Raw genomic sequence first — 22,710 nt, 5'->3', positions numbered from 1 at the left:
CCTCCCCCTCCCTCCTCCTCCTCCCCCTCCTCCTTCTCCTCCTTCTCCTCCTTCCCCCTTCCTTCTGCCCCGCCAGCCAGGCTGCGGGGCGGGGCACCTGGGGCTCTGAGGCCCCCCTGGGCAGGTGCCGGCAGCTGGCCACTTGGCCGGCAGGGAGGGAAGGCAGGCGGGCCTCCTGGCAGGGCGGGGACTCCGGGCCTTGCCGCTGTCTGCGTGAGGTGTGACGAGAGCGGAGACTGCTCGGCTCCAACAGACTGAACTCTGTCTTTACTGTCTTTCAGATGGCAGCAGTGACAATGGGCTTTGGAGATCCTCTCTCACCTTTGCAATCGGTCAATAGACATGCTCACTTCTTCCGGGGCTCATGTCCTTAGTCAGGGCTAGAGGGGGGCAGTGCGGCCCGCGTGCTGGGGACCTTGCTCCCCGTAGCCGGCCCTGCCCGCCAGCTCGGGACAAGCGCAACAGAGCGCCAGGCGTGGCGGGGCCAGTGGTGTGGGGGGCACCCACCCCGGGACCGCCCCTGGGGAGGCCTACATCTGCTCTGAGGGCCCGCCTTAAAACTAACCGGCCAGGTAACTGCGGAGGGCAGCCGGCCAGGAGGGTAGCTGCCCACGCCAGGCCCGCCTGCACCCATGCCACCTGCACGCACGGGGTGCACCGCCGGGCCTCCAGCTCCGCCGGTCTCCAGGCTGCTCGGGCTCCTGGCTTGGGGTCAGGCCCCCGAGGAGAGAAGGGTCTTAACTCATGGCCCCATCAAACCCTGGAGGGAGGACGGATGGATGGGGTGGGGGGCTGGGGGGACCCAAGCAAATGAGAGAGGGAAGCACGAGGACTGGGCCTCGGGCCTGGCTGTCAGCAAGGGGCGGAGGCCACGCGGCCAGGGGACAGGCAGAGGCGGCGGCCAGAGGGGCCAGGGGCCAGGCAGAGGCGGCGGCCACAGCCCTGCCTGCTATCAGCAGGAGTCTGGGAAGGAGAAGCCCCTCCATCCCCCAGAGGCAGGCTGAGGAGGAGGCCAGGCCCCTCTGGGGAGTCCGAGGGGGAAACATGGCCTTCTCTGGGGGTCATCCCTGGGCGTGCCGCTCTCGCAGGGGAGACGCAGTCCTGACCTCGAGGACCAGACAGTCCCTGTGTCCTCTTTAGGAAGCGTCTGTCTGTGGGGACAGGTCAGGGAGAGGGCTTTTGGCACACCTGCTGTTGGGGAGCCCACACTGAAGAGGAGACGAGCTCCTATCTTGGAAAACTTTGACCTGAGGGGCAGCTGGTTTTATGTCTGGGGCGCCTGGTGCGAGAGGGGACATAATTCTACTTTTGGGGGGGCGGTCCTTGGTCTCAGCAGGGAGCCTGAGGCCTGTTCGTTGAGTGTAGTTTGAGGAGGGGAGTCCCATTTGTGGGGGGTAATTCTAGTCTGGGGGAGATGTGAACCTTATTTGTAGGCCCCTTTTTGAGGGACGGGGGGCCCGGCCTGTTCTAGGCCAGTTGATGTATCTAAAAGAAGCTGGCCTCTGGTTATGGGGAACCTCGTGAGGGTGTGGGGCTCCCCTGTTGAGGGGCTAGAGCCAGGGCCCCGTCTCCTTTGCCTGCCCTGGGCCTGTGGTCTCCTCCCTGGGCCCAGCTCCTCCCAGTGGCCCATGGCGTGTGGCTCTAGGACCCTCCCTGCCAGGCATGTCATGTGTGAGGTGGCAGGGTGGGAACTGTCTCCTTGAGGGAATGGGGAGGTCCCTTGGCACAGCTGCCATGCTCGCCCCAGCGTGGAGGCGGTGTGTCTGCCCAAGCAGAGCCCAGGGGCTTCTTTTGGCGGCTCTGCCACCTCTTGATGTTCCCGGGGAGTAGCAGCCCTTTTTTGTGAGGGTTCAGGCTCTGGGGCCCTGCGCGAGCGGTTGCTGTTCGTCTTCTCTCCGGGGAGCCCCTGTCTGGGCTCCTCCCCTCCTCCCCGGGGTCTCTTCTGGGCGGTAGCTGCCCTGTCTTCTGTCCCCTCTCTCGCCTCCACACCAGTGGGTCCCTGCAGCCTGGCGGCTCCCCCTTCCCTCTCTGTTGGAGTGCATGGCCAGGACCCTGGGAGGACCTCTCAGCCCACCTGGGTGCCCGGCCCCAAACTGGAGGGCTTGCGGCCCTGCCTTGCGACCACCTGTCAGCTTCGCTGTCAGTCTGCCCGGGACCTGGGTGGGCCGGGGTGCGTTCGTCTCCTGCCTCCAGGCTTGCCTTTCCTTCCTGGGGGTGGGGTCCTGCCGACCCCCACCACCCTGACTGCAGGGGCTGAGCCTGTACCACGCTGCCGTGTGGGGAGCCCTCCCCAAGCGGAGCTGGGTGGGTGGGCCAGGAGGGGAATGGGCTGCCCAGCCTCCCACCACCCCCTCACAAGCCAGTGGCTCTCTCTCCCCTTGTGTCCTGCTCCAGATGGCAGCTCAGCGACAGCGGGCACTAGCCATCATGTGCCGGGTCTACGTGGGCTCCATCTACTACGAGCTGGGGGAGGACACCATTCGCCAGGCCTTTGCCCCCTTCGGGCCCATCAAGAGCATTGACATGTCCTGGGACTCCGTCACCATGAAGCACAAGGTGAGGTTCCGTCTGCCCTGCCTCGCCCCACCCCCGGGCTCTCCAGGCCTAACAGCGTGTTCCTGCGTCCAGGGCTTTGCATTTGTGGAGTACGAGGTCCCAGAGGCCGCCCAGCTGGCCTTGGAGCAGATGAACTCCGTGATGCTGGGAGGCAGGAACATCAAGGTGAGGCCGGGGGTGGACCTCGGGGTCAGCACGTGGCACGGGTGTGCTGTGTTCAGTCCCCCCGAGATGCAGAGCAGCCCCTCCAGGAGCCTGCGGCGACCCGGCCTAGGCTGACTGGGCACTCTTCATCCCTGCCTCTCCCCCAGGTGGGCAGACCCAGCAACATAGGGCAGGCCCAGCCCATCATAGACCAGCTGGCCGAGGAGGCGCGAGCCTTCAACCGCATCTACGTGGCTTCTGTGCACCAGGACCTCTCGGACGACGACATCAAGAGTGTGTTTGAGGCCTTCGGCAAGATCAAATCTTGCACACTGGCTCGGGACCCCACGACCGGCAAGCACAAGGGCTATGGCTTCATCGGTGAGCTTGGGGAGGCGGGGTGGCAGTGAAACCCACCCGACACCGTGGCCGGCCCTCACTGCCACTCCTGCTCTGCAGAATATGAGAAGGCCCAGTCGTCCCAGGATGCCGTGTCTTCCATGAACCTTTTTGACCTGGGTGGCCAGTACTTGCGGGTGGGCAAGGCTGTCACACCCCCTATGCCCCTGCTTACACCTGCCACACCTGGAGGCCTCCCGCCTGCTGCTGCTGTGGCCGCAGCTGCAGCCACAGCCAAGATTACGGCTCAGGTAAGGGCTGGTGGAATTGTGTGGGTTTGGTGGTGGGCACCAGGCCCCCCTGATCCTGTGCGGACTGGCTCTTTGGTCTTGAGTGGAGGCAGCCAGACCGGGGACTAAGCACAGTGGCCTTGGTTGCAGGAAGCAGTGGCTGGAGCAGCGGTACTGGGTACTCTAGCCACACCTGGACTGGTGTCCCCTGCCCTGACTCTGGCCCAGCCCCTGGGGGCTCTACCCCAGGCTGTCATGGCTGCCCAGGCCCCGGGAGTTATCACAGGTGAGCCTGGGTGGGTCGAGGTTTCCCTCCTTCCCCTGCCCCCTCCTCTGGGCTTGATGCCTTCAGCTGCCCTTAATGAGCTTCCTTAGTCCCCTGTGCCCCGGGCAGTTCAGCCATGCTCAGCGGAGCTGTGCTCCTTCCTGGGAATGGTGGAGGTGGGGGGAGTGACTGCTGGACCTCGTGGGTTTGCTGCAGGTGTGACCCCGGCCCGGCCTCCCATTCCGGTCACCATCCCCTCTGTGGGAGTGGTGAACCCCATCCTGGCCAGCCCTCCGACACTCGGTCTCCTGGAGCCCAAGAAAGAGAAGGAGGAGGAGGAGCTGTTCCCTGAGTCCGAGAGGCCAGAGATGCTGAGCGAGCAGGAGCACATGAGCATCTCTGGCAGCAGCGCCCGCCACATGGTGATGCAGAAGCTCCTCCTTTGTCCACAGTGATGGTTCTGCGCAACATGGTGGACCCCAAGGACATCGATGACGACCTGGAGGGGGAGGTGACCGAGGAGTGTGGCAAGTTTGGTGCTGTCAACCGTGTCATCATCTACCAGGAGAAGCAGGGCGAGGAGGAGGATGCAGAGATCATTGTCAAGATTTTTGTGGAGTTTTCCGTAGCCTCTGAGACTCACAAGGCCATCCAGGCCCTCAACGGGCGCTGGTTTGCTGGCCGCAAGGTGGTGGCTGAAGTGTATGACCAGGAGCGTTTTGATAACAGTGACCTCTCCGCGTGACCTTAGACCCCCTCCCTGGACTTGCACTTTCTCCTTGTTCCCTCCGGGTTTTATAGAGATTCGGTGGTATCTTGGGCCCAGCCGCCCAGCCTGTGGATAAAGGTGCAGATGCTGCTGGCCCTGAACGTTCCTGTCTGACAATGGTCTTGTGCTTATTGGGTCCCGTTGGGGCGCGGGTGGGGCTCAGGGCAAGCACCGGGGCCGTGCGGAGGCACTGGGCCTTGGCGGCCGAGACCTGAGTGCCGGGAGGAGGGCATTCGCCGGGGTCAGCAGGGGCTGCTTGGTTACTTGGTACCCGCATGGGGCCGCGGGGGAACGTGGGGGTGGCTTTCCTGCTCTGTGGGGCTCCACTGTCACCTGCGCAGGCAGTGCTGCGAGAAGGCTGGCCCAGAGCCCCTGAAGTCCCGGGACACGTTTAGTCTGTCAGGCAAATGAGCGCCGCCTTGGCCCGGCGCCCTACCCTCCGGGAGCCCACGTCCCTGTAAGAGGGGCGGCGGGCAGGATCGTGGGGTCTTGAGGCCAAGCCCGGGGAGGGGGCCCAGCGGGCGGGAGGGGCGGCAGGAAGCCTCGGTCCCGGGAACGGTTGGGGCGCTGGCGTGCGGGAGCTCAGGCTTTGAACGGACTTCAGTTCCCACCATGCCTTGCGTCAGGGGGAGGGACCCGAGCTTCCCGACAGGCCGTGCGCGGTGCCGCTACTGGTCTTCGGACGCACCGGCGCCGCGAGGCCTTGTGGGGGTTGCAGTTCGGGGCGACGAGGTGCGGCGAGGGCGGGCCTCGGCTTCCCGGCGGGCTGCGCGGCTGCCGGCGGTTGTCGGCGGGGCAGTCCGGCGGGTAGTGGCGGCGGTTCCGGCTGTCCGGCCAGGCGCTCATGCGGGCCGAGCCCCGCCCCCCGCCCGCCGCCTGAGCCCGCGCCCGCCCGCACCATGCTCAAGTGCATCCCGCTGTGGCGCTGCAACCGGCACGTGGAGTCGGTGGACAAGCGGCACTGCTCACTGCAGGCCGTGCCCGAGGAGATCTACCGCTACAGCCGCAGCCTGGAGGAGCTGCTCCTCGACGCCAACCAGCTGCGTGAGCTGCCCAAGGTGAGGGGCCGCTGGACCTGCCGCCGGCCCAGCCCTCGCACCGGGTCGGCGGGCTCGGCCTGGCTGCGACAGCCCGCTCCTCTGAGCCCTCAGCAGGCGCTGGCCCGGGCGGGACGCCGCAGTTTCCAGTCGGTCCTGATGGTTCTTACTGGCCAGAGCCCCACCCCGGCCAGCCCCACTCTCCTCACCCACCGCCGGCGCTGGCACCAGGTGGCAGCGGTCATCGGGTGCCTGCCTGGGGGCGGGGATGGTCACAGCCTAGAGAAGGAGCTGCAGATTGAAAGCCGTGGGGGAAGGTGGATGGGGTTGGAGTGCATCAGGGTGGAAGGTGAACCCGGCGTGACTGACTGATAGGAACTTGCTGGACTGCTCTGGAGGTGGGGAGGCCACGCTTCTGTCCGGACTGCTCTCCTCTTCCTCCTGGGTGCTGGGGTGGGGTCAGGGGTAGCCGTCTTAAGGTGCTTGTCCTTGGCACGTCTGTGGTCCGTCTACTTCCCGCTGCCTTGTTCCTTCTGGACAACTTATTTTCCTGCTTTTAAGGCCACTTGGGAGAGGAGGTTAAAGGAAGCAGGTCACAAAAGGATTTCCTTTTTGGAGATGGGGTGCAAAGTGGCCTAATGCTTGGGGGCTGCGTGCCACAAAGGGTGTGGCTCCGTTCTGGGCCTGGACTGGGCCTCCTCACGGTCACTCCAGGGCCCACCACACGTTGCCTGCAGCCCCTGTGCGCGTGCAGCCTGTATTTGTTGCCCTCTCCTGCCTTCTTTATACTTTTTTTTGGTAGTTAAATTCTTGTCATGGGCTCAGGTTGGGGTGGCTGCTGGGGTGCAGTAGCAGAAACCACCACAGGCCTTGGAGGGCCCACTTGCTGGGTGGGTGGAAGAGGTGATTCAGGGGGTGGGTGGAGCCTTGAGGGAACACAGAGAGCAAGGAACTCATCAGGTCAGGAAAGATAAGTGACTTTCCAGCTGAGACTTGAACGCATAAGGTAAGTCACGTGGCAGCGTTGTACGGGGTGAGGGGGGGATGATTCTGAGGTGACACAAGTCAGAAGTGTGGGAAGATGTGTATCTGTTTTTGTCTCCTTGCATCTCTCACTGCAGACCAGGGTGATGGGACAGGACCCGGGGTTCCTGTGTGGCCTGGAGCAGGGAGGGGCCTTCTGCTACAGGGCCCGTCACCCCTGACCCTACCCCCTGCCCACAGCCCTTCTTTCGGCTGCTGAACCTGCGCAAGCTGGGCCTGAGTGACAACGAGATCCAGCGGTTGCCCCCTGAGGTGGCCAACTTCATGCAACTGGTGGAGCTGGACGTGTCTCGGAATGGTGTGGAGCCTGGGGCGGGTCTGGGGTGGAATCTGAGGATGGCAGGAAGGGCTTTGAGCTCCTGGAGGCTGTGGGCATGTTTCCGTGGTGACCCCTCTCTCCTCACAGACATCCCTGAGATCCCCGAGAGCATCAAGTTTTGCAAGGCCCTGGAGATTGCAGATTTCAGTGGGAATCCTTTGTCCAGGTGGGTGGTGGCCACGGCAGGGGTGGTAGTGGGGCTTGGGAGGTCCTGCAGCCTCTGCCTGGGCATCTGAGGACCTCTTGCTCCACTTAGGCTCCCCGAAGGTTTCACTCAGCTGCGCAGCCTGGCTCATCTGGCCCTGAATGATGTGTCTTTGCAGGCGCTGCCTGGGGATGTGGGCAAGTGAGTGCATTCTTGGGTGGTGGGGGGGCTCAGTAGAGCCCTGTTCCTACACCTCTCCCCACCGTCCTACCTTTCTCACGCCCCGCCCTGATCTTTTTCAGTCTCGCCAACCTGGTGACCTTGGAGCTCCGGGAGAATCTGCTCAAGTCCTTGCCTGCGTGAGTGGGCTTGGCCCTGCCAGCAGCCGCCCTAGGCCTCTCAGCCCCAAGGACCACGGGCCGTGTGGCCACGACAGAACTTGTTCTGTTTCCTTTGCAGGTCCTTGTCTTTCCTGGTCAAGCTGGAACAGCTGGATCTGGGAGGCAACGATCTGGAAGTGCTGGTGTGGAGAGGGCGGGGCTGTCGTGGGTGGGGCGGGGCCAGGCAGGGTTAGTGAGCCTCGTCCGTCACTCTGTCCCTGTCTCTTCGTGCAGCCAGACACCCTGGGGGCCCTGCCCAACTTGCGTGAGCTGTGGCTGGACCGGAACCAGCTGTCGGCCCTGCCCCCGGTGAGTGAGGGTGTGGCTGCCCCCGCTGCATGCTTGTCCGTCCCCTGACTCTCTGCACCTGCCTCCAGGAACTCGGGAATCTGCGGCGCCTGGTGTGCCTGGATGTGTCGGAGAACCGGCTGGAGGAGCTGCCTGCGGAGCTCGGGGGGCTGGTGCTGCTCACCGACCTGCTGCTTTCGCAGAACTGGCTGCAGCGGCTTCCTGACGGCATTGGTTAGTGCTGGGAGGGGTGTGGCTGGGGGTGAAACCAGGTCTAGAGAAGGCTTCTGGGGTAAGGATCCTGATTTTGCTGGGTCCTGGGACACAGCCCCAAGGAGGGGGAGACCGGCCTGAGGCCAGAGTGGGATGGCTGGGGCTGCTCCTGAGGAACCGAGGCAGCTTGTGGTGGTGGGCGGGGATGGTGAGCTCGTGAGGGCACGATGGCAGGTCGCGGGCAGCGGGTGCATGGGAGCTGGTGGGCGTGGTCAGGTTGGCAGCAGGATGGCAAGGGTGGGGGGGTGAGCTCTCAGCGTTCTCGAGGTGCAGGAGGCAGGGTGAGGGGCAGGCTGTTTCAGTCGTGTGGTTGACTGGGCTCCCTGCCTCACTGAGCCCCGTCACCGTGTCTTCCTGATGCCAGGTCAGCTGAAGCAGCTGTCCATCTTGAAGGTTGACCAGAATCGCCTCTGCGAGGTGACGGAGGCCATTGGGGACTGTGAGAACTTGTCAGAGCTGATCCTCACTGAGAACCTGCTGACGGTGGGGCCCAGCCCCACTGGTGGCTGGTTTCAGAGTTAGCATGGGATGCAGACGGGGGGACGTCTGGAGGCGTGTGGAGTGGCAAGAGACCAGTGGCTGGAGGGGTCGGGGCCCTGGAGCAGGGGCAGAGACCGCCCTCCGAAAGCACTCAGCTCCCTCCTCACGCTTCCCGGGGGCTTCTGCTGATCTCCGATCCTCCCTCCTCCCGGCCAGGCCCTGCCCCGCTCCTTGGGGAAGCTGAGCAAGCTGACCAACCTCAACGTGGACCGGAACCGCCTGGAGGCACTGCCGCCTGAGATCGGGGGCTGCATGGCACTCAGCGTTCTCTCTCTGAGGGACAACCGCCTGGCGGTCCTGCCGCCGGAGCTCGCCCACACGGCCGAGCTGCATGTGCTGGACGTGGCCGGGAACCGGTGAGTAGCCCCCGTGCCCGCCTGGCCTGGCACCCCCTGAGCTGACCGTGCCCGCTGTGCCCCCCCCACCTCCCCCACCCTGAGCTAACCGTGCCCCCGGCCCCCAGTCTGCAGAGTCTGCCGTTCGCACTCACGCACCTCAACCTAAAGGCCCTGTGGCTGGCGGAGAACCAGGCGCAGCCCATGCTTCGGTTCCAGACTGAGGACGACGCCCAGACCGGCGAGAAGGTGCTCACCTGCTACCTGCTGCCCCAGCAGCCCCCGCTCAGCCTCGGTAGGTTGCTGGGGGGGCGGGATGGGGCGTGGCCTCGGGTGGGGAGGGGCTTCCCCTTGACACGCGCTTCCGCAGAGGACCCGGGGCCGAGGAGCAGCCCTTCGGAGAGCTGGGGTGATGCCCCGCTCGGCCGCGTCAGTGTCATCCAGTTCCTAGAGGCCCCCGCGGGCGACGAGGACGCAGAGGAGGCTGCTGCCGAGAAACGGGTATGGGGGGGTGGGGTCCCTGGGGGGCTCCCTCCTCCCCACCCCTGCCTGACCCCGGCCCCGCCCCGCCCCTCACCCCTGTGCCCACTCCAGGGCCTGCAGCGTCGGGCTACGCCTCACCCCAGCGAGCTCAAGGTGATGAAGAGGGGTGTAGAGCGTCGAAGCGAAGCCACCTCCTGCAGGCCCGACTCCACGCAGCACTCACCCTCACCCCCGCCCTCGGAGGAGGTGCCTGGGGGGACCCGCGGGGCGTGGGAGGGATGCCCGCCTTACAAGCTCTCCTGCTTGGGAACCCCAGGCTGGGTGCAGGGTTCCGGGGCCCTGTGTGGGCATGGGGAGCCGGCCGGGAGAGGCACCAGGTTGCAGTGGGGGGCTCGGGGCCAAGCGCCCACACTCTCCCGCAGAGCAGGCTGCTTCCACCGAGGGCTGCCGGGCAGACGCGGGGGTCGTGTGGCGTGGACGTGCGGGCAGCTGCAAGAGAGGAGCCAGAAGCAGCTGGGGCCTTGGCAGAGGGGACTGAGTAGTGGGCCCGTTCCCTGTGGTGTTTTTCTTGGGCGTCTACGTTGTCAGCCTTTGTGAAGGGGGCTGGGGCAAGAACCAAGCAGGCCTAACTCTACTCATTCAGGAGCTTTGGCAGCAGGGCTAGGGGAAGCTTTAGGGCCCCTGGGGTACAGCAGGACATCTGATGCCTGGGGGACAAGTGGCAGGGCATGTGCCTGTGACACAGAGCTTTCCACCCTGGGAAGGGAAGCTGCCACAGCTTGTCTGCAGAGACGTGCTCGCTCTGGGGTGCCTGTCCTTCACCGTGCTGGCGTCATCTTGGGTACTCAAAAGACCTTTCAGGGTCTGCAACACAGAGCAGTGGCTTTGTGTGCTCGTAGCTGTTTGGTGGAGTGTGGCTTCCCTGGGGGTGGGACAGGGGGCACCCCAGAGGGCTGAGCACAGATTCCACTCCCTGCAGGGAAGGGGCAGCTGGGAGAGGGGAGCCCACGAGGTGCTGTGGTCAGGAAGCAGGGAGCCCCAGGTTGGGTGGCCTGCAATGTGGGGTCCCCCAATAGGTGGCCTGACCCACCACCTGACCCCGCCACAGGAGAAGAGGCTGAGCACCGAGTCTGGCCTGAGTGCGGACTTGCACCTGTCTGCCAGCACAGCCTCCCAGGGTGAGCCCGAGGGCCTGCTGGCGGAGGAGGAGGAGCCGAGCCAGCAGGAATCCACGCCAACCTCCCAGGAGGAGGTCACAGAGGAGACCTATGAGGAGGTGAGACTGGCCGTGAAGGCTGCTTGCCCAGGGGTGGGTCCGCCTCCCCCTGCCCCTCCTCCTTCCCAAGCAGGTTGCTGTCAGGACCGGTCAAGGTGCAGGAGGGCCCCGCAGGTGTGCTCTTTCCTATGTGGAGCCCAGCAGGAGCCTTGCTGCCCCAGGCAGGGGCGAGGGCCTGGGGATAAGGGCCTCCACCCCATGGCCAGGTTTGGCATGGGCCCTGCCCTCCCACATCCGTCACCGCCTCACATCCCCCTTTTGGGTTGCTCCCAGCCCCCCAGGGACCTTTATCGTGGCCCTGACGGGCACCCCAGCGCCAGGCTGCTCAGATTACAGCGTACAGGGTGGGCAGAGCTTCCTGGCCCACCGATCCCCACCCTTCTCTGATCCGAGCAGCGGGGAGCCTCTCAGAGCCCCTGTCTGTTGCCACCTTCCCTGGGCCCGAGTGGGGGTGGGCCAGACCGACGTCCTCCCGCTCGGCCTCTCGCAGCCCACGGTGCGCTTCGCGGAGGACACGCTGCTCCTGCCCAGGGAGGATGGCGAGAGCGAGGCGGGGCAGCTGGAGGCCCCCTGGCCCGTGCCGGGTGAGAGGCAGCGGCTCATCCGCAAGGACACGCCCCACTACAAGAAGCACTTCAAGATCTCCAAGCTGCCCCAGCCCGAGGCCGTGGTGGCGCTGCTTCAGGGGACACAGCCAGACAGTGAGGGCCCAGTAGGGTCCGGGGGCTGGCACAACGGCCCCCACGTGTTCCTCTCCAGGCCGGCTGCTGATTCCACCCAGAGCTCCCTGCTGGCCGCGCAGCCCCGTCCCAGGGCTCGGGCGGCCCCTTTTCTCTGCCCGGGTCCCTCTGCCTGCCCTGGCTCTCCTGAGGGCGGCCTTCAGGCCGGCCATGGGGCCCTCGCCCGCCTCCTTGCCCTGGTCCTCAGGTGCCTCTCACGGGGCCCCTGGGGTCTGGTCTTCTCCGTGGGCTGCCCGGCTGCCACAGCGCCCCCGTGTTTGCGTCGTCAGTGGTTCTGCCCTGAGCGCGGCGGCACGATGCCGTGACAGCTGAGAGGGCCTTGGACAGTCAAAACCGGGACAGCCGGGCCTCCAGACTGGAGGGGACCTCGCGCCTGGGGGCAGCACCAGGCACAGGCACGGGCACGGGCAGGAAGGGCCCGGCACTCAGGCTGTGGGAGCTTGGTGTGGTCTTTTCTCTCTTTCCTGCTCGAGGTGGGGCCGGGCAAGGCGGTGGCGGGGCTGGGCGTAGCTGACCTGCATGCCCTTGCTGGTCCTGTCCTGACAGGGGGTGTCGTTTGACCAGGCCAATAACCTGCTGATAGAGCCCGCTCGCATTGAGGAGGAAGAGGTCTGTACTCGCTTGCCGCCCTGTGCTCTGTACCCCGGGCTGCCGCTGGCCTCGCTTCCCGGGCTGCGGGCGCTGCGTCTCCTTCCCCCGCTCCTGCGCAGGCCTCCTCCTGCCACCTCAGAGCCGGGGCCTGGGGCGCCTGACTGCCCTCTGGCACAGATGTGGGGGGACAGGGCGCTGGCCTCCAGGTGAGGGTGGCCAGTCTCGGGGGGGTGCTGGGCATCCCCCACCTCCCTGCCTGCGGCACCTCGGCCCAGGCACCATAGGGCAGCCTCGTCACCCTCAGGCGAGGGCTCTTTCCGGGTTGTACTCCCTCAGGCCCGGCATTACCCGCCCTGTCCAGCTCCTCTGTGGCCCGAGCCAGCCCTGGGAGAGGTGGTCAGTGGCGGGGGGGCCTGGGCCCTCCCCGCCTCCTGCTGAGTCCACTGGCAGCCCCGCTCCCTCGGCCGTCCTTGGACACCGTATGTCTGTTCTGCTTCCAGCTGACGCTCACCATCGTGCGGCAGACGGGGGGCCTGGGCATCAGCATCGCGGGCGGCAAGGGCTCCACGCCCTACAAGGGTGACGACGAGGTGAGGAGCCGCTGCTGCCCTGCCCACTCCGTCCTGCTTGCGCCGCTTGGTGGCCTTGAGGACTGTGGGGTCCCCGTCCCCCAGAGAATGAACGGGGACCTGGAGGTTGGGGCTGCCCCGCCTGCCTGCAGTCTTCTTCAGCCTCGCCTTCCTTCGCTAGTTGCTGCTGTGCCAGGCATGGGGTCAAAATTCTCTGGAAGCTTTTGACCGGCACCTTCTTGCTCCCTGACACCCGGGACCTCACAGCGGCCCGCGCCCGGCCCCACTGACCACCCCAGGCCCACTTCTGCTTTTCCCGCACCCTTGGGCGTCTCTGCAGCCCCAACCTGGGGGCCTCTGGGCCTCGCAAAGCTGCCAAGGGCCCCTCCCCAAGAAGGGCAGGGTGAGGCCCCTCTGTGGCCTCCGCCTACGCCCTCGGCCTCAGCTCCTGTCTCTCCTCCAGGGTATATTCATCTCCCGGGTATCTGAGGAGGGCCCTGCGGCTCAGGCTGGGGTCCGAGTAGGCGACAAGCTCCTCGAGGTGAGTCGGCAGCCCCCGGCCCCGTCCGAGTGAAATACTGGGCCCTCGGGGCCTCACATCCTGGCTGTCAGGTGCTCGGCTGCCTCCCCTGCAGCCAGTTCTTCTCCTGAGAGCCCCAAGCACAGGGCCACTGGTGAAGCGTGCAGCTCATAAGCCAGAGCTTCAGGGGGCTCAGATGCCAGCCCCTGAGGCAGAGACCCCCGTCTGGGCGGGAGGCCTGGTGGGGTGGGGCCCTGGCCGTGCTAGGAGCAGCGATCTCAAGGAGGGATCTGCTCCTGAGGGTTGGTCTAGGAGGGGCTCGGACTTCTAACACGTTTGGGTGGCGGTTGGTTTCTGCCTTGGAACCCGCCTGTGCACCTGGCCACCCAGCCCTGGCAGGTGAGCTCATCGTGGGAGGCCACGTGCCGGTGCTCACAGCTGTCACCATAGGGCAGGGTCTGAGGGCAGTGTGCCCGGCCCACGGGGCAGGGGCCCAGTGGACAGAAGGCTGCAGGGCCAGGCGGGGCTGGTCCTACATCCAAATTTTATGGAGGAACTGCTGTACCCCGATGGCTGGGAGAGCCTGAGTCGGGGTCAGGGTGGAGGCAAGGGGCTAGAAGCCCAGAAACCGCAGGCACGCTCGGCTGTGGGGTTGCTCAGATGAGAGCGTGGCAGGGGTTTCCAGATCTGGGAACCGAGGTGTGGACCCGCAGGAGGGGCCTCCGCCTGCTGTTCTCGTCCAGCGGGCGTCCTGGCCCCGGGCTTGCACAGGCGGTGGGCACGTAGATAGCAGGGGTGGTGACGACCCACCACTTTCCCTGGTGCCTGTCCCCTGCGCTGCCTGCCCACCTGTAGAGGGGCCTGCCCTGACGAGCGCTGTGGCTTGCAGGTGAACGGCGTGGCCTTGCAGGACGCCGAGCATCAACAGGCCGTGGAGGCGCTGCGTGGCGCGGGCACCACCGTGCACGTGCGGCTGTGGCGGGAGCGTATGGTGGAGCCCGAGAACGCGGTCACCGTCACGCCTCTGAGGCCTGAGGACGACTACAGCCCCCGGGAGCGGTGGGGAGGCGGGCTGCGCCCGCGCCCGCGCCAGCCCGAGCCGCCAGGGCCCCTCCGCCAGCGTCGCGTGGCCTGCCTCGTGCGCAGCGACAAGGGCTTGGGCTTCAGCATCGCTGGGGGGAAAGGCTCCACACCCTACCGGGCTGGAGACCCGGTGAGGCGGGTGGGCAGGGCCAGGGAGGGCTGCTGGGGGGCAGGGCCAGGCCAGCCTGTAGTAAAGAGCTCTCCTTCCCTCTCCCCTGCAGGGTATCTTCATCTCCCGCATTGCTGAGGGGGGCGCCGCCCACCGGGCGGGCACCCTACAGGTCGGCGATCGCGTCCTCTCCGTGAGTGGGGGCAGTGGGGCCCTCCCGGTACCCAGCCGCCTCACTCGCCCCATGGGGCCCCCTGACGGGCCACGCTTTTGCAGATCGACGGGGTGGATGTGACGGAGGCCAGGCACGACCACGCCGTCTCCCTGCTGACCGCTGCCTCTCCCACCATCGCCCTGCTGCTGGAACGGGAGGCCGGGGGGCCGCTTGCCCCTGGTACTCCGCCACACTCACCCCCACCCCCTGCTGCTACCACCACCACCATGGCCACTGCCAACCCTGGGGAGCCCGGGCCGCTAAGGCTGGCCCCCAGTCTGCTGGCCGCTGCCCTGGAGGGGCCGTACCCAGTGGAGGTGAGACCCCAGTCCCCACCCTTAACCACTCCCCGGCCCCCTCCTCCACGTCCACACGGCTTTAGGGATGGGGTGCTAGCCGCACCGGTGGGGAAGCAAGTACTTAACGCCCTCTGCGGCTCCAGGACACCAGGGCGTCATTCAGTGGCGGGTCTCCTCCTGTGGTCTCCTGTGTAACGCAAAACGGCCTCCTTGCAGTGGAGCGCCCTGATCCCACACACTCTCTGGGCTTGGAAAGCGCCCCTTTGGTACTTTGCCAGGCCTGTTCCAGCCACTCCTCCCACCCTTCCACGTCCCCAGGAGATCTGTCTGCCGAGAGCTGGGGGCCCCTTGGGGCTCAGCATCGTCGGGGGCTCCGACCACTCCAGCCACCCATTTGGCGTCCAGGAGCCCGGCGTGTTCATCTCTAAGGTAGGGCGGACCCCGCAGGCATCCTTGTGCATAGAGGGCCCGGCCCAAGCACAGGGCAGCCAGAGCCCCCGCCCACCGCGCACCACCCTCCCCCAACAGGTGCTCCCCCGGGGCCTGGCTGCACGCAGTGGCCTGCGGGTTGGGGACCGCATCCTGGGAGTGAATGGGCAGGATGTGCGGGACGCCACCCACCAGGAAGCGGTCAGTGCCCTGCTGCGGCCCTGCCTCGAGCTGGTCCTGCTCGTGCGGAGGGACCCGCCGCCCCCGGGCATGCGGGAGCTCTGTATCCAGAAGGCCCCTGGGGAGAAGCTGGGCATCAGCATCCGGGGCGGCGCCAAGGGCCACGCAGGGAACCCCTGTGACCCCACGGACGAGGGCATCTTCATCTCCAAGGTGAGCGCCCCGCCTCGTCGGCCCCGCTCCACTGCACTCCTCGGGGCAGAAGGGGGCTCGGGCATGGGCTGGTCCTGAGCTCTGGGGCCGGGTCTCCCCGCAGGTGAGCCCCACAGGAGCGGCCGGGCGAGATGGTCGCCTGCGGGTGGGGCTGCGGCTGCTGGAGGTGAACCAGCAGAGCTTGCTGGGCTTGACGCACGGCGAAGCCGTGCAGCTGCTACGCAGCGTGGGCGACACCCTGACTGTGCTTGTCTGTGACGGCTTCGACGCCAGCGCCCCCGAGGTCAGTGCCCCCGCCCGGCCGGTGCTCTGCCACGGGGACTGGGTCCTTCCCTGGAGGGGTCCCGGTGACCTGACCCTGTGCGGGCTGGGACAGCCGACCCTTTCCGCCTGCAAGCCTGGGAAGCGCTCGGCTGTCGTGAGTCAGCCTCAGGGGTGACCAGGGCGGTGCCGGGCCCTGGTCTTGGCCGCCGCTCGTGGCCTGTGGAGGCTCTGGCCCGGGTTGGACGAAGCATGTGCACAGACGGCCTGGTCGTGTCTTGAAAGAAAAGGCTGAGTTACCTGCCTCCAGGTGAGCAGTACCTGTACCGTGTGGCCGCTGGGCCGGGGCAGGATGGCGCAGAGCCGGGCACACGGCCTCCCTGCAGACTCACACAGGACCCCACCCTGCTGGCCCAGGCGCCATCCTGCTCTTCCTGGCAGCGCCTCAGCAGGGAGCTCGGCACCCAGGATCCCCCCATCCCAGGTGGGCCTGTGGCAGAACGCAGCTGTCTTACCTCCTAGCCCCCTGGAGAGTGTCTGGGCTCTGGAGGCCTGGTGCCCGGCCCAGTCTGTGTCCTGGACAGGCCTGGCTTCCAAGCTTCAGCGTCCCCTCTGCTCGGGAGGGTCCCGCTGTCCTGCTCTTTTCCGTTTTGTTTTCTCCACGGCTGTCCCCGGGCCCCTGGCATAAGCTGATGCCCACCCAGGCCTCTGAAGGCTCATCACCCGCAGTGGCCGCCAGCTCCTCCCTGGGGTGCCCTTGCTGGCACAACCTCTGGGATGGGGCCGTCACCTTGGTTTGGCCTGCAGTGGATCTTTGGGATGGTGACTTACTGCCCCACTTGCCCTGTGCTGCTGGGGAGGGATCGCCCTCATTCTGTGTGTTGTCTCCTGAACGGGGAAGGACTCTGCATTCGTGTTCTCTGCTCCAGGGCTGGAGGCCCCACTCCCTGGGTTCTGGGGCCACCCTCTGCTGGCTTCCGTGCCCACATCTCTGTGTAGTCACTGGAACCCTGTCGTTTCTGGGGAGCAGTCTCTCTCAAGTTTCCAGAGAAGTCTTTGCCTTCTATTTACTTAATTAAAACGTGTGTTTAAGTGTTTTAGTCCATACATTTACCTACTTTAAAGCTTTCTGTACAAAGAAAGAGAATGAATCCAGCTTCGGGGTAAAGGGTCGGGGCTGGTGTGTTCCAGACTTCACAGGGGCCCTCGCTGTGCTCTGCTGGTGGTTCTTTGACTTCCTGCATCTGGCCTTCTCTCCAGCGTTGCTGTATCTGTGCTGTGTTACCAGCCAGAGCGCTCGGGAGCCCATCTTTCTGCTTTGGGGGAGTTTCTGCAGGAAGGAGTCCTGGAAGAGTGGGTGCTGGGCCAGAGGCCACAGGCTTGCCCCGTCTCCCGCCCCCTCCCAGCCTCGGGCAGCACCAGCTTCTATTCCCATGGGATCTGGCAGGCAGTGCCATCTAGTTTCCTCGTCCTTTTCGTTTTGGGAGTTTGTCTTTAGTCACTAATTCACTTAACACGTGTCACTCGCAGTAGCTCCTTTGTGTTGTAAGTTTCAGTCTTTTATTACATAGGGCGTGAGTGGTTTTGTCTTCTGCTGTTTAGGAACGGCCTCTCTGGGGTTACAGAAATGGAGACTTCTATGAATTAAGTCTTCTAAACTTCTTTATGATCCCTGGGTTTGGTTTTTGCTTAGGAAAATCTTCTCCGTTGCAAGATTGTCAAAGCACTTTTTTAGAAAACATATAGCTCTGTAATCCACCTGGAATTGCTTTTCAAGCAAATGGATCTTTGGTCCCAGTGGTATGCACTAAAACGTCTGTCATTCTCCCACTGATTTGGGGAAATCTGACTTCCTTGTGGGTCAGATCCACATTCCTGTGGCCCGGGATGTGGCCCTGGGGAGCCGGATGCGCTCTTGGGCCAATGCTGCTGTCCTCAGTATAGCCACTTTAGACTGTGTTTCAAGGCCTAACCGGTGAAGTCACCCACTTTTTTTTTTTCTTTTGAAAAGTTTAGTCTATTTTCATGTGTTTCCTAAGTGGACCTGCCAAGTTCCCTAACAAAAGTTGGGACTCAGGGATTAGCTTTGATCTCCGACTGTGTAAGTTTTCCCCAAGCGCATTCATAGATTAATCTTGTTTCCTTATTAATTCTCGTCGGTGGCTTTCTTTCATCCCCTAGCAGCAGCCCTGCGTGCGGCCCGATTGGTGGCTGCGGGTCCCCTTTTCCTGGGAGGTCAGGCCCCTCCATCCCCCCGGGACCCGGTGGTGGTGGTGGCCAGTGGCCTTCCCTTGTGCCGACTTCCAGGCTGTAGTTTTTATAGCATTTTTTTTTAAATTTGGAGGGCTGTTTCCATTTATAACCCATAAGAGTTATTCTCTGAAGTGGGTGTTGAGTTTTCTGAAGTCCCTTCATTGATGGTTTTTACAGCCCTGTGCCAGGTGGGGTTGAGGCTCAGCGCACAGGTTTCCTCTGGCTGGCTTGGTGCTTGAAAGGAAAAGGGGTAACACCGTTCGTCCCCCCACCCCCGTTTCTCCGAACCTCGGCCCACCTGACTCACCTGCATTGACCCATGTGACCCGTATAGGAATCCGAGTTTGCAGCCATTTCCCCGAACTTTGATTGGATTCTGCAAACCCGCCTTTGTGTCAGCCCGCACCCTGTCCCTCCTCCCCGGTGCTCTGCACGGTGGTGGGGCGGACTGTCCTGGGCCACAGCCCCTGGGGGCTCCTGTACAGTCGGACAGCCCTGGTGGCCGGTCTTCGGCTGCAGGGCCTCGGGGGCCGCTATGCACTTTCCAAGAAGCCTCCTCGCTGAAGTTCTCAGCATGTTGGTGCGAGACTGGGAATATTCTCTCTCCTCCGCCTCTTCTCCTCTTCTGTGGTTCTGTCACCTTTTTGATCTGATTTCTGCTGCCTCTTCCTTCTCATCATACTCACCAAAGTCTTGTGTATTTGAATGGACTTTTCAACTAACCAGCTTTAGGATTTGATCAAGACTGCCTTTGTTTTTCAGTATTTCCTTGATTACGGCTCTAAAGAAGAAGCCTTCAGTTATTCCTTCTACATCTGTTGCTTTTATTCTACTGACCTTTCTGTAAGGAAGAAATTTTCTTTATCAGCTATTTTTTTAATCCTAAAATAAGATTTTATACAGGAGAGGTGTGATAAATACTTTGATTCTTTCCTTTCATTTGTTGATTTTTTAAATAACAAGCTGGTGCCTTGGAAACCCCCAAAGATGGCTACAGAGGTGTTTTTTTGTTTTTAGGGTCTGTATATTCTCGGTGTGCCGTCCTCGTTGGGCAGTGTGGCTCCCGTGTCCTTTGAGTGCGACACCTGTCGTTCGTTAGCGTCCTGCTCTCTGGTGTGACCAGGTGTCCATGTATTTCCTGCCCCAGCCCTGGGCATGGGGTTCAGAGCTGTCACTGGCCGGGTGCTTGTGGCTCTGAGCTGTCGTTGCTCTGGGCCTCCGCAGCACATGAATCCCGAGAAGTGAACATTTTTGGAAGGAGAAAAATCATGAATTTGTGCTGTTACTTTCAATTCATATTTAAGGTTACCGGGTTTTGGGTTTTTTGATTATATATTTGTATTTCTTTTTCTCATCTTAAAAACCGTTTCAGTAAATTAAGTAACATTACCATAATTATAATTTCAAAAAGCAATATCAATATTATTACTAATAATGAGACCATTAATAGCATCTTTTTTTTTTTTTTTTTTTAATTTATTTGGCTACACCGGGTCTTAGTTGCAGCATGTGGGATGTAGTTCCCTGACCAGGGATGGAACCTGGGCCCCCTGCATTAGGAGCATGGAGTCCCAACCACTGGACCACCAGGGAAGCCCGATCACTTTCTTATTATAAGTCTTACATGGCCCCAAAGCCAAAACTACGGACACGCACCTTGAGGAGTCAGTCCCGTCTCCGCCCCACAGGCCATCATCTGCCTTAGTGTTGCTTTCTCCTGCCATTATTTCTTTCTGAAGGATATAAGCAAATATATAAAATAATTTTAAAGTTGGAGGAAAGGGGCTTCCCTGGTGGCACAGTGGTTGGAGAGTCCGCCTGCCGATGCAGGGGACACGGGTTCGTGCCCCGGTCCGGGAAGATCCCACATGCCGCGGAGCGGCTGGGCCCGTGAGCCATGGCCGCTGAGCCTGCGCGTCCGGAGCCTGTGCTCCGCAACGGGAGAGGCCACAGCAGTGAGAGGCCCGCGTACCGCAAAAAAAAAAAAAAAGTTGGAGGAAAGCGTCAACACTCAGAGGCCCCACGTGCGTCCCACCAGCAGTCTCGGGGCTACGCCAAAGGCCACGGTCCGGGGCATGCGGGTGTCTGGTTGCCACGCCTGCTCAAGTCTCCCTGACTCTGGCCTTGAACTTCAAACGAGCACAGGCCGTCATCACTGTGGAACAGCCCTCGCTGTGGGTCTGTCCGGTGTTTCCTCAGGACGGGCTTCAGTGGATGCCCTTTTGGCAGGGTTAATACAGAGGTGACACTGTCTTCAAGGGCCTCCCACCAGGACGCATGGACGGTGGTGTCCTGTCAGTGACCCTCTCCACGGGGGCGTCTCCGGCTTGCTCCACCGCAAAGCGATGCTCTTCCCTTGACATTATCAAGTGCTTTGTGGGGAGGTGCTGTGAGACTGTGTAACTATCTGCTCTTCGCCGGGCTCCCCCCAGGCATCAGCCCCGCCGCTGTCCATACCTCAGTCCCTGGTGGTAGCTCGTGCGCCGTCCCTGTTGTTCCTTCCACATGTGTTGAGCGGCTTCCTGCCCTGAGGAGGAGTTTTCCCTTCCTCCTTAGCATAGATTTGCCAGTTTCCATTTTATTTCACAGGTGATAGTTTGTCACTACTGCTGTTGATTTTGGTGCTCAAGCCATCCCAGACTTGGCTGATGAGAGGGGCTTCTGGCTGGCCCTGGCCCTGTTAGCATGACCCACCTTCCTTTAAGCAGCTTACTTTCTGCCACAAGATGTCTGGGGTCATTTCATACTTTCCCACCCAGGAGCACTGGTTCCTTTAGTGGAAAGTGATACTTAGAAGCCAAAGTCTGGGCCCTGGGCATGCTCACGGCTGTCGGGGTGTCATGGTCTCAGGACCTCTCAGTGGCTGGAATCACACCTGTGAACGTAGGCACCTTTGCACCTGCGATTATCTCTGTAATTCTGGAAGAGCGTGTGTTCACATCATGCCTTTATCACTCATTCCAGTCAGCACCACGGGTCAGCTCTTCCATATTCGAGCAGACTTTTCTGATGTGAGAGCCAGTGTTGTCCTCCTTGCCGCTTGGACTTCCGCCTCAGTCCCTCTCTGTGCTGTCAGGCACGTTGCGGCTCCACCCCCCACCCCCGCCATCTTGTTGTCAGTTCTCTGCTCCCCGGGTGATGGTTACGTGGCCAGCCTTTTCTGCCCCGTGGCCCAGCGTCACTGCCTGGGAATCCTGCCCCGCATCAGGACATCCTCTGGTGCATGCAGTGTACAGACGTGACCTGTGGGTGCCCCAAGTCACAGACAGGATGATGGCATGGTGTCGCGAGTGGGCGGCCACGCTGCTCACAGAGCCCGCCCCCAGAGGCCACCTCAGGTATGTGTGGTCACTCAGCCCGCTCCTCCCGCAGGTGTCCCCGGGCATCATCGCCAACCCCTTTGCAGCAGGCATTGGCCGCCGGAACAGCCTGGAAAGCATCTCCTCCATCGACCGGGAGCTGAGCCCCGAGGGCCCCAGCAAGGTCAGAACCGCCTGCAGCCAGCAGCCCCAGGGCTCGGGAGCCTAAGGCCGTCAGTCCTGACCACTGTCTCTGCTCACAGGAGAAGGAGCTGCCTGGACAGACCCCACAGTGGGGGCCGGAGGCCGTGGTGAGTGTCCGGGTTGTCCGTGCCCTGCACAGTGGGCTTCTCCGCACATGGGCCCATGGCTCCGAGCTCTGGCTGCCCACCCCGCCCCCCTAGCAGCTGCCTGCCCCACACTCGGCGTCCACTCTGCCCCCCAGGGTCGGAGCCTGGAGAGCCTGAGGCTGGACTGCCGCGCCCTGGCCGCCACACCCAGCACCGGCAGTGTGCAGAGGGTCAGTCCCTGATTGTCACACCCCTGTCCTGTCCTCTGTCTGCTTACCTGTCCATCAGTCCTGCCCCTGTCTTAACCTCCTTCCCTCCGCCTGAGACCCTTGCAGGGGGAGGGCTGAGGCCCGTGGGGGCCCTCACATGGCCCAGGGGCTGGAGGAGGGGACTGGCCAGCGCGCCCAAGCTGGAGCGCCACCCCCCGGCCTGGCACGCGTCTCGTCCTCCTGAAGCCGTGAGCCAAGCCGTGGAGCAGATGCTTCTGTTCCTCCTTAGAGCCTGGGGTGTGAGGTGCGGCGCGGCAGGGCCAGCTTCTGGAAGGCCCTTGGCCTCCGCCCCAACCCTTCTCTTGCCGTCAGACTCACCAGGCAGGCTGGGCAGAGGGGCTTTGTGGGCCCAGAGGGCTTGGGACAGGGCCAGAGGCAGGGGCAGCTTGAGGCCACCAGAGTGGTCAGGGTGGGATCGGGCACCAGCCACGGTGGGGAGGACGGGCTGGAGCAGCTGCGGGAGCCCCAGAGACCATGGTTGGCGAGGAGGCCCAGCACTCCCAGCTGGGGGTGGGGACGCCGGATGGGAGGCGTGTGCTTCTCATTCCTCTCCCCGAAGCTAGAAATAACCCCTCCCGGAGGGTGTGCCCCACCAGCTGCTGCTGGGAGACCCCGCAGGACCGACCGTGAGTGGTCGGGAGGAGGCTGCGCTGGGTGAGAGGCCGAGTGGGGCCTGGGGGCTGAGGGAGCCTGCTCGGGGCCTTTGTGAAGACCCTCCCTCCCGTGACCACAGACAGGCAAGAGCAGGAAGTCCCCAGGATGGGAGCCTAGTGTCCTCTGAGCAAAAGGGGCACAGCTGCAGGGTGGCTGGCAGGAGTCGGGGCCTCCCCAGCTCATGGATCTCTGAAGCTCACGGGGAGGGTGGGTGGCCTCGCTGTAGGGAAAGCCCGCCTATCTCGGGATATTCC

The 22,710-nt window shown here is 63.3% G+C and overlaps 2 protein-coding genes across 2 annotated transcripts in view; both read left to right on the top strand.

Moving 5' to 3' along the window:
• Positions 1-4,339, top strand: part of PUF60 (poly(U) binding splicing factor 60) — an 11,775-nt gene extending 7,436 nt beyond the window's left edge. Inside the window, 8 exon segments of the mRNA XM_024741109.1 lie at positions 282-332; positions 2,395-2,556; positions 2,629-2,721; positions 2,868-3,081; positions 3,160-3,350; positions 3,480-3,615; positions 3,811-4,035; positions 4,038-4,339. Coding sequence (XP_024596877.1) covers positions 282-332; positions 2,395-2,556; positions 2,629-2,721; positions 2,868-3,081; positions 3,160-3,350; positions 3,480-3,615; positions 3,811-4,035; positions 4,038-4,339 — 1,374 coding nt within the window.
• Positions 4,340-5,219: 880 nt separating this feature from the next.
• Positions 5,220-22,710, top strand: part of SCRIB (scribble planar cell polarity protein) — a 19,980-nt gene continuing 2,489 nt past the window's right edge. Inside the window, 27 exon segments of the mRNA XM_024741025.1 lie at positions 5,220-5,421; positions 6,625-6,742; positions 6,851-6,929; positions 7,020-7,109; positions 7,211-7,267; positions 7,368-7,431; positions 7,523-7,597; positions 7,666-7,810; positions 8,214-8,332; positions 8,546-8,745; positions 8,853-9,019; positions 9,095-9,225; positions 9,319-9,453; positions 10,316-10,483; positions 10,974-11,447; positions 11,770-11,832; positions 12,315-12,404; positions 12,847-12,924; positions 13,793-14,116; positions 14,208-14,288; positions 14,372-14,626; positions 14,927-15,037; positions 15,137-15,430; positions 15,534-15,713; positions 21,317-21,427; positions 21,507-21,554; positions 21,689-21,763. Of these exon segments, the coding sequence (XP_024596793.1) occupies positions 5,263-5,421; positions 6,625-6,742; positions 6,851-6,929; positions 7,020-7,109; positions 7,211-7,267; positions 7,368-7,431; positions 7,523-7,597; positions 7,666-7,810; positions 8,214-8,332; positions 8,546-8,745; positions 8,853-9,019; positions 9,095-9,225; positions 9,319-9,453; positions 10,316-10,483; positions 10,974-11,447; positions 11,770-11,832; positions 12,315-12,404; positions 12,847-12,924; positions 13,793-14,116; positions 14,208-14,288; positions 14,372-14,626; positions 14,927-15,037; positions 15,137-15,430; positions 15,534-15,713; positions 21,317-21,427; positions 21,507-21,554; positions 21,689-21,763 (3,891 nt within the window). The 5' untranslated portion in view covers positions 5,220-5,262.

Source organism: Neophocaena asiaeorientalis, unplaced genomic scaffold (genome assembly GCF_003031525.2).
Source record: "Neophocaena asiaeorientalis asiaeorientalis breed wild unplaced genomic scaffold, Neophocaena_asiaeorientalis_V1.1 scaffold177, whole genome shotgun sequence".
NCBI classification, from domain to species: Eukaryota; Metazoa; Chordata; class Mammalia; order Artiodactyla; family Phocoenidae; genus Neophocaena; species Neophocaena asiaeorientalis.
Note: the sequence above shows the minus strand (reverse complement) of the source record. Positions and strands in the feature narration are given on the sequence as shown.